The sequence below is a fragment of the Antrostomus carolinensis genome, unplaced genomic scaffold, assembly GCF_000700745.2.
Source record: "Antrostomus carolinensis isolate BGI_N321 unplaced genomic scaffold, ASM70074v2 scaffold7286, whole genome shotgun sequence".
Lineage (NCBI taxonomy): Eukaryota > Metazoa > Chordata > Aves > Caprimulgiformes > Caprimulgidae > Antrostomus > Antrostomus carolinensis.
In genome coordinates this window covers 7,524-22,605 of record NW_010319691.1, presented here as the reverse complement: position 1 = coordinate 22,605, position 15,082 = coordinate 7,524, and the positions used below count along the sequence as shown (strand labels likewise).

General features: G+C 39.6%; 1 protein-coding gene across 1 annotated transcript; it reads left to right on the top strand.

Moving 5' to 3' along the window:
• The first annotated feature begins 10 nt into the window (after positions 1-10).
• On the top strand, positions 11-14,723 carry CEP55 (centrosomal protein 55). The gene is made up of 8 exons (XM_010169333.1): positions 11-193; positions 1,894-2,178; positions 6,561-6,626; positions 7,420-7,561; positions 9,604-9,920; positions 11,813-11,884; positions 12,766-12,891; positions 14,520-14,723. The coding sequence occupies exons 1-8, from the start codon at positions 11-13 to the stop codon at positions 14,721-14,723; spliced, it is 1,395 nt and encodes a 464-aa protein (XP_010167635.1).
• The last annotated feature ends 359 nt before the right edge of the window (positions 14,724-15,082 follow it).

Below are 15,082 nucleotides of genomic sequence, written 5' to 3'. Positions count from 1 at the left end.
GTGCTTAAAGATGAATTCCAAGAGCGCCAAAGATATAATTATTGGGAAGTGGGGCCTGAAGGCGGGCGGCTCCAGGCCTGAGGCTGATCTCGAGAGGCGTAAGCAGGGGAAGGCGGCCCAGAGGAACTCGGCGGAGGAGGTCGCGAAAGGGAAAAGCAGAGTGACTGATCGGGAGAGGAACGGGCTCCTGGAGGTGAGGGGGATGTTTGTGGTGTCCTAACTGTGCCCACTTAACGCGGGTGTGAATGTGTCCGGCTTTGTGAGCAAGGTGCCAATCTTTCCTCTTGAAAGTTTCTCTTGATGTCACAACTGTTTGACATTTCTGTTCTCAAATATTTTTCAATGATGACTGCAGTAATTAAATTACAATCATCTGGCAAGGCTGTTAAATACAACGACTTTTGTATTGAGGCCAGAGGTGCCAACTACTCTGTAAGACCTGTCCTCACATGTCCAAGTATTTGGAACAGTCGGTCCTAGAGAATTATTTTGAGCATTTCCTGCAAACAACATTATGTTTGCAAACAGTTGCATAAGAACATGCCAAAAACTGCTTAGGATGTGTTTGTACTATATTCTCAAGCTCCCACTCAGCTACAGGTAAATAAAACTGTAATCAGTTCACCACATTATTCTTCCATTACAACCAAAGAGCAGAAAGTAAGACAATGCAATTTCTATGCCTTGTAGTCCATTCAAAGTAAGTGTGTGGTTGCAGAGAAAGAAGTTCAAGACAGTGTGTGACTAAGTCACATACTGTCAGGCTTCTCAGAAGGACTGTGAAACTTGAAATGGACTATTTCAAAGGATACAGCTAATGGAGACTAGGCATGCTAATATTTCTAGGCTATTTATTTTGACAGTAAGGCTTTTCACATGTCAATATTGTGCTACAACATGAGTTGAGAAGTGCTAACCCACGTACCAGCTATGGCTAGACAGCTCATGTACTGTTGTTGCTAAATTCTTTAGTGTATTTGCTGTGTCTGGTGGAGCTTGCTGCTTGTTCGTTGTTAATTACTTAATATTGGGTTCCTAGTTAACAGGTGGAAAATCACAGGCATGTTTAGATATACCACGTACTGCTTGGTATACACATTTTAATTCTAGTGAGCATCATGTGGTCTTCAACCAGTTCCTAAATGAGGGTGCCTCAAATTCAATTTCTTTCAGTTTCCCTGTCATCTTCTAATGACTTAATATCAACATGTAGGGTTTCACCATCAACCTTTCTCATGGAAAATGAAATGCTATCATAACAGAAGCTTACCTAGAGCTCTAACATATCTCAAATGCAGTACTAATGCTATGTAATAATTACTTGTGCTGGAGGCCTACTGAAAAGAGAGTGCCTGTTGAAAATATCTACTAAAGCACATTCTGAAACTAAAAGGCCAGATAATTTGGAAAATAGGGTCCTTCTCCTGAATGCTTTGCTATAGCTCTTCTGTAACTTCACTTACTGTAACTTAGTTTGCAAGAAGGCTTTGCTGTTTCTCAAAAGCTACTAAATATGCTGGCTAACCTTAAGAAATGTATCACCAACCTCTTCACTGGAAGTGTTCACGAGTTCTTGTACTGCTTCTGTTCTAAGGTTCATCTGTTGTAGTGATCTGTGTTCATAATCAAAACTGAGTACCTACTAAGTCTGTGAAATGTGGTTCTTTGTATTCTTTCCTTGTTTCATCTACTTCAGACTGTTTTTACTATCACTTGAAATATTTCAGATGATCACTGTAGTATTGTTGGAGTAAAAAGTAATATTCTCAGCTAATTAAAGGCTAAGAGACAACCTTTCAAAGTAACTTCTCACTGTTGGAAACTTGCTAGTGCATTTGTTGCATACACTGCCACTTACTCATTTGTGTCACTTTTTTATTCTGTTTCATTTAGAAAATACTTTCCCTTGAAAAAGAACAAGAAAAATACAACCATCTTCTTGGAGAGAAGGACAAAGAAATTCAAAACCTGAAAGACAAGCTTAAATCTAAAAACAAGAATAGTGAAGTCTCCTTGTTACAATGTCAACTACAGGAAAAGACAAAGGAAGCAGAAAGGAGAGAACAGTTACTTCAGTCTCTGTCAGAAGAAATTAACCAGTTAAAATGCAGTTTGTCCACTGTTACTGCAAAATGTTCTGAGCTTGAAAACAGAGCCGGTGCTTTTCAGGCATACCAGGTAAGCACTGAAGGAACATTGTAATTACAGTTTGGTGCCCACTAAACACCAATTTCTGTTATAAAATAGGATGGATTTTTAAACTTCTTAAAGGAATATTTCAGCATGCAATGCAGCTTGTATGAAGAGAGATGATATCCAGATTGAATGCTAAATGAAGAACAGCCAGGGAGCACAACTTCAGGCAGTGTGGCTGGGGAGGGAACTCTAATGCTGTACTGCAAGGTGCCTTTTTCAAGTTCACATGCAGGTGGTATGACTAGTGGTACTACATGTAGAAATCCACTGTTGCTTAAGCAGATATTATGCCCTTTGCAGGTTTGTATGCTCAGGAATTAAATGGACCGAGAGGGCAGCAGTAAGAGACGCAGGGCATTAATAAAGACAAACTAAGCTCCTCACCTAATTCAGCTTCAACAATGAGCTAATGGGTGACATCAAGATTGGAGGCAGCCTGGGCTGCAGCGATCACACACTGGTGGAGTTTGCAGTCCTGAGGGATGTAGGGTGAGGGAATGAGTAAAGTCAGGACTCTGAATTTCAGGAAAGCAAAATCGCAGCTTTTCAAGGAGTTAGTCAGTAGGACCCCCTCGGAAACTGCCATCAGGGACAAGGGAGCAGAACAGAACTGGCAGGTCTTTAAGGACACTTTTCATAGAGAGCAAGAATTCTCAGTCCCCAGGTGTAAGAAATTGGGAAAGGAAGGCAAGTGACTGGCATGGCTGAGCTGAGACCTGCTGGGCAAACTAAAGGGCAAGAAGGAAATACAGAGGCAGTGGAAGCAGGGACAGGTATCCTGGGAGGAGCACAGGGATGTTCCCTGGTTGTATAGGGATGGGGTCAGGGAGGCCAAGGCATGGCTGGAGCTGAACTTGGCAAGGGATGGAAAGAATAAGAAAGCGTACCACCCCTGCCCCGTGATGAACGAGATGAGAAGGCTGAGGTAGTCAACAACTCTTTTGCCTCAGTCTTCACTGGCAGCCTCTCTTCACACACCTCTTGAGTGGATGGACCGCAAGATGGGGACTGGGGGAGCAAAGTCCCTCCCATTGCAAGAGAACATCTGGTTTGTGACCACCTGAGGAACCTGCAAGTGCATAAGTCCATGGGACCTGACAAGATGCATCTCAGAGTCCTGAGGGAATTGGTTGATGTAGTTGCCAAGCCACTCTCCATGGTATTTGAAAAGTCATGGCAGTCGGGTGAAGACCCTGGTGACTGGAAAGAGGGAAACATTGCATCCATCTTCTAAAAGGACCTAAAGGAAGACCCTGGGAACTAATGACCTGTTGGCCTCACCTCTGTGCCTGGGGAGATTGTGGAACGGATCATCCTAGAAGCTGTGCTAAGGTACATGGAGGACCTCGAGGTGATCTGAGACAGCCAGCATGGCTTTACCAAGGGCAAGTCCTGCCTGACCAACCTAGTAGCCTTCTATGATGAAGTGACTGCATCAGTGGACAAGGGAAGAGCTGCTGATGTCATCTATCTGGACTTCTGTGAGGCCTTTGACACAGTCCACCCACATCTTTCTCTTTAAATTAGAGACATATGGATTTGATGGATGGACTATTCAGTGGATGATGAATTGGTTGGATGGTTGCATCTAGAGGGTAGTGGTCAGTGGTAAAATGTCCAGATGTAGATCAGTGACAAGTGGTGTCCCTCAGAGGTCTGTATTGGGACCAGTACTGTTTAATATCTTCATCCATTACATAGTTGGATCAAGTGCACCCTCAGCAAGTTTGGAGATGAAATCAAGCTGAGTGGTGTAATTGACACACCTGAGGGATGGGATGCCATCCCGAGGGACCTGGACAAGCTTGAGAAGTGGGCCTGTGTGAACTCATGAGGTTCAACAAGGCCAAACGGAAGGTCCTGCACCTGGGTCAGGGCAACCCCTGGTATCGGTACAGGCTGAGGGATGAAGGGATTGAGAGCAGCCCTGCAGAGAAGGACTCGGGGGTACTAGAGGGTGAAAAGCTGGACATGAGCCGGCAATGTGGGCTTACAGCCCAGAAGGCCAACTGTATCCTGGGCTGCATCAAAAGTATGGCCAGTAGGTCAAGGGAGATGATTCTGCCCCTGTGCTCTGGTGAGACCCCATCTGGCGTACTGCATCCAGCTTGGAAGCCCTCAGCATAGGGAAGACATGGACCGGTTGGAGCAGGGCCAGAGGAGGGCCACAAAAATGATCTGAGGGCTGTAGCACCTCTCCTATAAGGACAGGCTGAGAGGGTTGGGGTTGTTCAGCCTGGAGAAGACTCTGGGGAGACCTTATTGTGGCCTTTCAGTACTTAAAGGGGGCCTACAAGAAAGATGGGAACTGACTTTTTATCAGGGCCTGTAGCGTTAGGACAGGGGGTAATGGTTTTAAACTAAAAGAGGGGAGATTCAGACTAGATATAAAGAAGAAATTTGTTACTGTGAGGGTGGTGAAACACTGGCACAGGTTACCCAGAGAGGTGGTAGATGCCCCATCCCTGGAAACATTCAAGGCCAGGTAGGGCAGGGCTCTGAGCAACCTCATCTAGTTGAAGGTGTGCCTGCTCACTGCAGGGGGGTTGGACTAGGTGGACCTTTAAAGGTCCCTTTTGGTCTCTGAGAGTATCTTTCTGCTTCCTGCTCTTAGGAATCTTTATTTGCTCCTTGGTTGTTAAAACTAGTCCCCTGTACTTTACATGGCATCACACATGGTAAATACTTCAATGTGACAGAAGATAGGACAGAAATAATGAGTTGCTTCTCCCATTTAAATTGGTTAATAGGTACGGTGCTGAGTACTTTGCAGCTTTTACAAGTGTATTTCTACAGTTGTTTTTCCACCCCTGCCATGTTCTGATGGAAAACGCAGTAATATCTCAATAAGGGGCACAGGGAAGCTGGTGCCCAAAAGAGGTGCCTACAAGTCTTTTCCAGCTTTTGACCTGCACGTGGTGCTGGTTCCACATGCTCTATAGGGAAGTTGAGCAATCTCTAGAAATCCAGCTTTAGACAACACAAAGCAAAATCTCTTAATCTACTAATTTTCAATTATAGTGTACGTGTGTCACTTCTAATAATGGAGTATCTTGGGAAATACCAGTTTAAATGTAATGTGTTTATCTTCAAGAGAATTTGAACTTCGTTAGAGAATTTAAAACGTATGTGAATTCAACAGATTTCCATGGTATTTTTGTTAATGAACTACCAAAATATCTTATTTTAAAATCAGATTTTTAAAAAAAATTTTTTACTGATTTATCAACTGAGAACAACAAAATTTAACTGATGTTTTGACTCGATGTCATGGAAAACCTGGATACAAGTCTAGCAATGCTGCTTGAAACTGCTAGGTGGCATATGAGCAGCAGGTATACTCTGAAATGGAAAAAACAATTGTATAACACAATTTTGAGAGTTTTCACTGGTACAGAGTTCTAATGTTTATAGAAATAGGAATCTGAGCAATTGTAGTGTCTCTAAATCCTATTTTTATTAGGAAGTGCTAAAGTTTAATAGCTGCATTCAAAGATCTCCTGTATTTTTTCAGCTATAAAGCTTGTTCAAAATCATGTTCCAATAAACAAAAGAAAACTTTGGAAAAATGTAGCTTGGCTTTGGGCAGTAATCTACATTTTCATTTCCTTAAAGATCCCTCTGACTTATATCTATGCGATTTCAAAGAGCTTTCTATTGTGCAGTGAATAAACGTGTTGGCTAATGGAAAAGTGTAAGTGCTGTTCAGTTTTAGATGGGTCTAAAGAACTCTGACTCCTACTTTGAGCACTTTACTGTGGATTAGGTCTCAGAAAAACAGTTACTGTGTCCTGGTTCCTGGTTCCAGACAGGCTTGCATAGTTTCCCAGATATTTACAACCCTCCTGTTATCCCACTGAAGTTGTCAAGTTCTCCAGCTTTCCCCAACAACTCTTATAGGTCTAGCTTATTGTCAAGTGTATGAGGGTATGGAAACAGAACAAACACCTTTTTTGTGTATTTAAATAGTACCCTAAGTATCTCAGTTTTTTCAGGTCTCCTGTACCCTTCAGGTCTTCCAAGATAGTAGTTCAGCAGAAGACGCATGATATTCTTATTAGGAAATGTTTTAATATAACTATGAGTTGCAGAGTTATAGAATAAATAAATCGTAGTCTTTCTCCTGTGTCTTCCAGGAGATTTTAATTTAAATCTATGAAATGGTTTTCTACATAACTTAGATCCCTTTTAAAAAAAAAAAAAGACTATAAAGATCTCTCAATGCAAAAGGCAAAAGTATGCACGTTTTCCATTTTTAAAATGTTCTGATGCTATTTATGTGAGATTAATAGTAATACAGGACTAGCTTTACTGTTTCAGCCATCTGTTTTAAAGAACACTAAGAGGCTGTTTTTTGTCTGCAGGAAACTGTAACAAACAGCACTGGATCACCAACTAATCTTTATGAAGTTGAAAAACAACTGAAAGATGTAAGTTTCATGTACAACATTACAAGTATAAATGATCTGTATCAAGATGCATAAGAATGTGAATTATTACCATATATGCTTTTGGGTAGTATGGGAGCTCAGGGTATGTTTCTCTCTAAAATGTAATACATAAAATTATTTTGTGACAGGACAATAATTTAAATTTAAAAAGGACTCTCAAAAAAAGGAAAGACAGTATTTCTGTCATCTTTGAAAAACCTTGCTTGGAACATCAGAACAAAGTGGTTGCTGACAAAACAGAAGTCCCAAGTAACCTGGTCTGACCTAAGAGCTGATGCTGCCTGGGATAGCCTGAGGTTGCTTTAGAAACCTCCTGAGGTCCCTTCCAACCCAACCTGAATAAGTCTATGATCCGATCAGATATAAAATCTATGTCCTTGTTCTTACAAACCTTGTTGCAATGATACAGTCTTAGTTTATTACATTTTCAAGATCTGTTATTTTATATTTGAGATTGAAAGGTTAATTATTTATAATCTGGGCATGACTCATGAAAGCCTCTGTTTTTAAGTCATTTTCCCATTCCACTAAATAAGCCAATCGGTGTTTAATATTGCTGCAATTTTAATTTATGCTCAGCAAACCTGACTTATCTTTCCAAATGAAGATGGGTTTTATTTATTGTACAGAGAAATTACTACAATTTGCAGTAGAATTAACTAGCTTATCTTTAAACTGTGTAACTTTTAACATTTTTAAGATGACTAGCACCTTTAAAATCTGATAAATTACTAGAGGCTTTTTTGGTTTTCTTATGTTCCTTTTCATGAAGGCTCTTGAGAAAAACCAACAGTGGCTACTGTATGACCAGCAACGTGAAGCGTATGTCAGGGGACTGCTTGGAAGGATCTTTGAACTTCAACAGAAGTCAGAATTAGTTCGCCAACAAGAATCTGAAGAATTCAATTCAGAAGGTATCAACTTTATTTTTTTCCAGAAGTGACCCAAACCATAATTATAGAATATGTTTCCTGAAAACAAATTATAGCACAATTGCACGAAATCAAGACTTTCTTCTCAACATTTTAGTTTAATAGTAAAACTTGGTTAAGTAAAATTTCTTTGCTTCCTGTTATCTAGCTACGTTACTTGATCAACAGTAGTTCATGTTCTTATCTACTTCAAAGATGGATTTTTAACAGCTTTGACACTCTATTAGCAACCTCTCTGTTTGCGGAAAGTGTGGAGGCAAATATATGTATGTCTCCCATCCTTCAAAGTACACTTTCAACCTACATAAGAGAAGCATTAAGGATTTATTAGTTAGGTGTGGATCAGGTTTTTAAACTTTTTTTTTTTCAAAATAAATATTATAAAAATGACTCAAGACTGCCATGTTCTTTACTTACCTGCCCAGTACTTACAGGGCATGAAAACCTGTGGTAAGTTTTGGCACCTATCCAAAACAGCATTTCGCAATATGGATCTGGCTGCCTCTAGCTCACTTTGGTGCTATGTAGTTCATCAATAATGAGCACCCTCTCAGTAGCTTGCATTCAGATTGACATGAGTTGTGCCCAACCAGCATGTGGAGTAAAATTAAAATTATGTTGAACAGAAGAACCAGAAAGAGGTGACTTGATTTACTTATTATAAAATTATTAATTTCATATATGCTGCAACTGACCTGCAGGGTAAGTTCACTAAATAGAACTAGCATCATCTGGAGTAAGAGTGTGCCCACAGATACTCACCACTTAGTAATTCATGTGCAGTGGCTTGGTTTCTGAATTGCTGCTTGAATCTTTATGGAAAACAGTAAAATATTGTAATCTTGTTTTGGTGCTGTTTAGAAACCTATGAACAGTATTTTAGAGGAAGGCAGATTGAAGTAGCTCACCAGGAAATGTAACTCAGTTACTACAGTCAAGGCTTTGTCGTCAGAGCAGCCAGGAGACTAGGAGTAAGGGTATAACAAGGTTCCCCTCTTCTAGCAGCTAGACGGTAGCAGAAATCCAAGTTTCCAAGAACCCAACTATACAAGTTGAAAGTAGATAATTTTTTCCAAGGGAAAAACTTGGTATCTCTCTGAAGATCTCACTGCCCTATAAAGAAGTATTGCTAACGAGAAGGTAAGGCTCAGCTCATAGTCAAGGGGAATGAGAACAGTCAGGCAAGAAACTTTCCCTGGTAAATTACATGTTAGGGGGAAACCTTCAATAGGAAAACTATCAAAGTCAAGAAATTTACACTGCCAGAAATCAGCAAAGCCTGTGAAATTCTGCTTCCTTGTTCTGCTTTGAGGTATATTTTGTATTATTACTGAATTTCTCCAGACTGCCTCTTTATTTTTTTTTCTCCTACTTACTAAACCTTTCTTGAGTCAACAAGCATAATTTTTCAAACTCTGGTTTCAGTAACAGTGACTAGCTAAGAAACAGGCATTTTTAATTAAAACCCCCCTATTCTAGTCCCTTTTATTTGCAATTTAGAAGTAAATGATGGCATACAATTTGAAGAAGATGGACCATTCATTGTCTTTTGCAGACTGGCTTTGGTCAACAAGAGCCCATCAGATCCCCAAGGTATCTCTGGGGAGGGAGTAATGCCGGAACCTTGGATAAGGAGCCTAAATCTGGAAGTGAGAGCCTAGTGCCTCTGGGCCTGGATTCCCGTGTGTCATGAGGCTATGTAAGGACTACGTGTGGGTCATCGAGCTTGTGTAGCCGGAGCAAAGGCTGTAATACTGCTGTAAGGGTTGGAGAAGGAAGTGGCTGTAGAACAGAATACTGTCTGCAAGCCAAGTTGCAGTTTTCCACTAACTATTGGGAAGGAGACTGTACTGCATTGGAAGTACTGAAAGCTGTTTTAACTAAAGTTTGGTGCCAGTCTGAGCTGTGTAATAGCCTAGAATGTCAATTTCTATCAATTGCCTTAAAATGTTGTCAAGGATTTGGTGTTCTGATTTTTAAGTGATTTTCTTTCTCTCCCACTTTACTATCTCTGACTCATTAAGGTTATCTACAAGAGGAGAAGCAACAACATTATGACCAGCTGTTACTAAAGGCTAAGAGCGACCTTGAGATTGAAAGATGGACTATAACCCAGCTGAGATCTGAACTTAACGAATTCAAAACAAAGTATGAAGAAACACAACAAGAAATAATGAGTTTAAATGCCTTAATGCACTCACAACAGGTTGCTGAAATGAAGACTCTAGAAAATGAAAATAAAATAAAAGGAGAGAAAGTGCAGGAACTAAAACAAGAAAATGAAACTATTAAAGGACAGCTCAGAGAAGAAAAGAAAAAGTCTGACAATCTTTTATGTCAGGTAAGTGGCTGCATTTGGAGGTTTAAGATCATTAGCAAAGAACCAAGAGAACTGAAAAGTCATACTTAATCAGAATGGACCACCACTCACTCGCTCTGGTAACTGTACTTTACATATATCTAGACTCATGTCCTGTGGCTAAAACTGAATTATTTCTTTAATATACTGATTTGAATCAAAATCCAAAATTTTTCTGGAATTTCATCATTTAAACAAGGAACTTATTTGTTCACTTATTTCCCTGGTCTTGTGGGCACAAGAGGGAGAAGTGAAAGAATACTTAAGTGATTCTAATCTAGTTAATTCTCAAGGTTAATAGTAAATGAGAACAGGAAAGGTAAAAATTCAAGTCCATACAGGCTATTTTATCATGCAGTCCTAAGTATGGAATATCACTGATATAAGCTGTCACCTGGATGCTACAAATACGCCTGTGGGCTTATAGCTTCCTATTTACTGGATAAGCAGCTGTGTCCCTGGATTGTGTTCCCAGACAACCGCTGTGGCCACGCAGCTGGGGTTTTTGTTTGTTTGTTTTTCCATTCAGATTGAGTTCTTGCATTAGTTCTCTAATATGATGCTATGGATGAGAACCATGCAGGCACACCTGAGCACTAGAGAGCAATGGCCAGATAAGCAAGGGAAAGGATGGATCTTAAATTGTCACTATCTTGAAGACAGCTATGGTAGAAACCACCAAGCAGAGTTCTGTAATTCCCTATAATGCCTAAGAAGCGCCTGTCAGGCAGGCTGTTCACTAGGTGTGGTGTATGCTGTTGCCAGGTCTGTTCTGTTGCTTTTGCATCAGATTCTAATTGTTCACAGGGCTTGCCCATCTCCCAGAGAGCACTGTGACTTCAGTGAAATAATTCTGTTCATATGTGAAGTTCTTAATTCTTCTTCCCTTCTTTTTTTGCGCCCAATTACTTTAACCACTCTGGCTGATGAGAAGCAGAGGAAGACATCTTTGTGCTATATGTTTGTATTTTAAAATATTCAGTGCTTACCTCTTTTTGTTTGGAATACCCATGAGGACTCTGCCAGTTCCCCTACATGGAGAGCTACAGTGGCATCTTGGAATATTCCTATAAGCATCGTGATGCTAACAAAAAAATCTGTTATTTCTTCTGCACATGAAATCATGACCAGGTGTCTGCGGAACAGAAACTGGGAAGTCTTCCTTGAAGGACTGTCCTCAGGGCATACGAATAAGATAGACTTGCTACTTGGAGAAGTTTGTGGTCGATATCAAAGCAATGTGGAACTGAAGTCTGAAGAATGAAAATACAATTTACTAGGCACCAAAGCAGGATAAAACCAGGACAACAGTTTAGCTCTCTAATCATAGGCTGGTTCTCACTGGTTAATAATGATTAAAAGGTTTTGGTTTTGTGTTGGTTTTGGTTTTTTTACCCTAGCTGAACAACAGCATTCACTATAAAAATTGATATATGCTGGTAACAGAGGATATTTTTACTGGTTTTTTTAGGTTTACTTAATCCATTATAGTATAGTACTTTGAATCTTGTTTCTTCTACTTAAGAACAGTATTTTTTTTTAACATTATGGCACCATGAATGCAAACATAGGTTTTGTGTGTATATTTTTGCCTGCAACTCAGCAATCACTTAATTTACTTTGATTTTTTTTTTTTGAGCTATAACATCATCCTGCATTTCCCCTGCTCAGTGCAATGACACTGTTTCCCTGGGGTTTTCCCAGAGAAGTGGAGATATTTGAATTGGGTTTTGCTGTTGCATAACAGGCATACATTTTTTTCTGTTGGTGTTGGAATATAAAAGTTTACCTCCATCCCTTTTTAGTTCCATTATTTAAGCTTATTAACTGTTACATATGGAAGTTTTTATTATAAATGTTTTTCTGCCTTGTAGGTGCAACTTCTTCATAAATCATTGCTCAAACAGCAGGAGCAACACACCAGGATAGCTTTGTTGGAACAACAGGTACCAAATTATACGCCATGATGCTGATACTTAATCTGTATTATGTACAAAGGCTTTCTAGACTAACTTTTCAAGTTTAAGAATGAGTAATATATGAAATAGAGTAATACTAGACATGAATATTAAACTGTGAATACTCTCTTGATGCTTCTAAAAATGCTGATGCATCTGTCAAGGGGAAAATCTGTAACCTTTTAGAGATAAGAGGGTGTGATCAAACCTGATGCTGTTTTCTCCACAATCACTTGCTCAGCTATGATTAGGTATGGGAAACGTAACCACATTAGGTATGGGAAACATCCTAAAATCAATCAGCTCACTGAAGTTCTGTAATATACTCTGGACAAAGTTATACAAATAATTGCATTGCTATCTTTTTAATCTTTTTTTTCCCCAAGTATATTCTTACAGATCTAACCATTGTTATTGGTAAAAAAAAAAAAAAAAAAAAAAAATTACATTCATTTGCTAAGCTTAAGTGTAGTTTTACCCATAGTTTCTGTCCAAATTGTCTTGCTACAAGAAAGATCCTGGAATAGAAACTGGCATTTTTAATGAGAACTTGCACTATGTGCCTTTCTATAAAATGTTCAGTTTAAGATTGCAAGACAGCTTGACATCCTCCAACCAAAATAACTTAAAACTCTACCTCTACTAATGGAGAAGATTTTCATAACTAGGCATGTAAGAATTCCACTGTACTGAAAGCAACAAGTGTTTTTTCTTTTTTAATCCAATTTTAGGATATGATAGCACAATAAAATTTTAGATATACATGGGGGAAATTTTTTTCCTCTCTCTCCCCCATCCTTCTCCCCTCACTGTCAATTCTTAATAATTCTGACTTTAATTCTTTAATTTTCCCTTTGGGGGGTTGCCAGATCCAGATATGCACCACAGAGCTTGAGAATGAAAAGCTTGATCACCAGAACTTGCAGCATCAGTTAAATAAAGTCCTTAAGGAGCTACAGAAGGCCAGGGAGCAAATAACCCGTCTGGAACCTCTGGTATGTACTGAATAGCTTGCAGGTGAATTTAGTCAGAGATTTTGCATAAATGTACATATTTTCACTTTGGAATCTTATAGAAGTGTAGTGAGTCTTCTGTTAATGTCATCAGATATTCACTGTAGGCTGTTCTATCCTCCAAGTGCGGAACCTTACAGCGCTTACATCCAAGGTGCAGAGCCCCATGCCAGTTAGCTAGGCATGATTTTTCTCTACAGTGGAGAACTAGTACTGCAGAAGGAGATCCAGAATAGCCAGGTTCCTGAGCAGGGTACGTAACTGTATTTTGTATCACAGTGTGTATCTAGTTTTGCTGTTGCACAATGACAAAGCTGCAGTGTGCTTCTGTGCAGACTTGCTGCTAGCGAACAGCTCACAATGCTTAAATATAGAAGTTGAATTCCTCCCCCACTTCCATTTGATACAGGATAGGTGGGTCATTAAAACCTGGATTTTTCTCTTCCAAAAAGACAAGCTCCCTCCTACAGTGAAAAAGCACATTTTGTTGTATTGTGAGGGCCATGGTCTGTTTGCTGCTTATTAGATAAGCCCGAAGAAAGCCACCTAGATTTGAGCCCTAGACTTAATGGAGAAATGATTTGTAGGGAAGGATCAAGTATTAAGCAAGCCATTCATCTGTTGCAGTCTGTTGCATCCAGGATTGTCCTGGACTTGAGCAGAAATGCATTTTGACTGTTGGTGCTTCTGGTACTCTAAAATAAGGTATCTTGTAAGATTAGGCAATAGCTGAATAGGATTGTCAAAATTGCATTTCTAAACCTGAATGAGGTTCAAAATGGAAATCAGATACTTATGTCCTTCATTAGATCAGGTCTGGGGCTGGTGTGCTTCTTACAGAGAAGACAAATCCAAAAGCTCGTAACAAGCTGCAGATGAGATGAATTTTTTGTGACTCTGCCAGACTGCTCTCCCTCTTAGTTGTACATAACTTTGAAGTATTTCCTCAAATGAAGAAGGGAATGGAATGAATTCTGAGATACTGAACACATTCATGTGTTGCTCCTGGGAGCGCTCTGCTTGTTGCTGCTGCTGCCAAGGGAAGCCACTGGAAACCCTTCTGTCTGCTGGGAGCAGAGCAGTTCAGGCAGAGCAGGAAAGTTACAGCTTTGAGTTTCTCTATGCTAAGAAGCTGAAGGAGAAGCTGCCAAATAGACAACTGGGTGCCTTTTACAGTTAAGGACAGCCTTCACACATGGAAACTGCACACATGGGATCAGGAGGAGAAGATAAAATCACAGCAGAGTTTTTGAGAAGGTAACTAGGCAGCATCCTACCTAGAGGGGACTGAGGCACCATTTTATTAAGGAAAGATGGTGTGTGAGTGGCTAGGAAGATGGTTGGGGAAGGATTCCCAGTCAGGCACTGCAGGAAACCTGTCTTAAATAGTCTGCAGAAAAGCTACCTGCAATCTGAGTTAAATGTGGTGTTCGAATTGTAAAACAGGCTCTGTTATTAGCACAAGTAGCAGCACTGCATTCAGCCATCCTTAAAATTCTACTTTTAGTGCTGTAACACACACAAGGTTTGTGTGCCATCAAGTCTTAGTATTTTTTCCTACAGTATTTGATCAGTGCCCTAATCTTACACTAAAACTTCTCCTTTTCCAGAATCTCCAGGAATCTGGATGTAAGGAACTACAAGAAGATTTGCAAGCTGTGTTGGAAAAGCTGACCATGTATGACAGAAGTCCTCCCCTGAAACATTCAAGCATTCTTGATGAAAGTTTTCTTGAGTGTCCAAGATGTAAAGTGCAGTATCCAACAAGCCAGCACAGAGAATTACTAGCACATATTGACTTTTGTACAGCTTGAGCTCCAAATGGACTTGCTATATTTGGTTTATACACACTGCCCATATGCTCTTCTATAAAGGCAAAGGATCTCTTAAAGATTTTTTTTTTCTTAAGGTTGTATAAACGAGTACTAGTTTTATAATTCAGTTCCACAAAAATGTTATAGTAATTTATTTGGCCTCAAATATTTTAACTGATGTTTTTAGCAAAAAAACAGATACTGCATTTTTTGGTTCCAAATGGAAATATTTTTAGAATTAGGAGTATTTTAAAATAGTAAACTACTGACTTTTTTTTTTTGCACTATTAAAAATGAAAGCAGTAAAAGCGCACCTATTGTGTCAGACTTTATTTTAATGTTTGGCAGATCCAGTTCTC

Bases quoted from the DNA above. Each gene is read 5' to 3' on its own strand.
- CEP55 (XM_010169333.1), top strand. From the start codon at position 11: ATGAATTCCAAGAGCGCCAAAGATATAATTATTGGGAAGTGGGGCCTG. The intron at 194-1,893 runs GTGAGGGGGATG...TGTTTCATTTAG, and splicing joins AGAGGAACGGGCTCCTGGAG to AAAATACTTTCCCTTGAAAA. The intron at 7,562-9,603 runs GTATCAACTTTA...TGACTCATTAAG, and splicing joins TGAAGAATTCAATTCAGAAG to GTTATCTACAAGAGGAGAAG.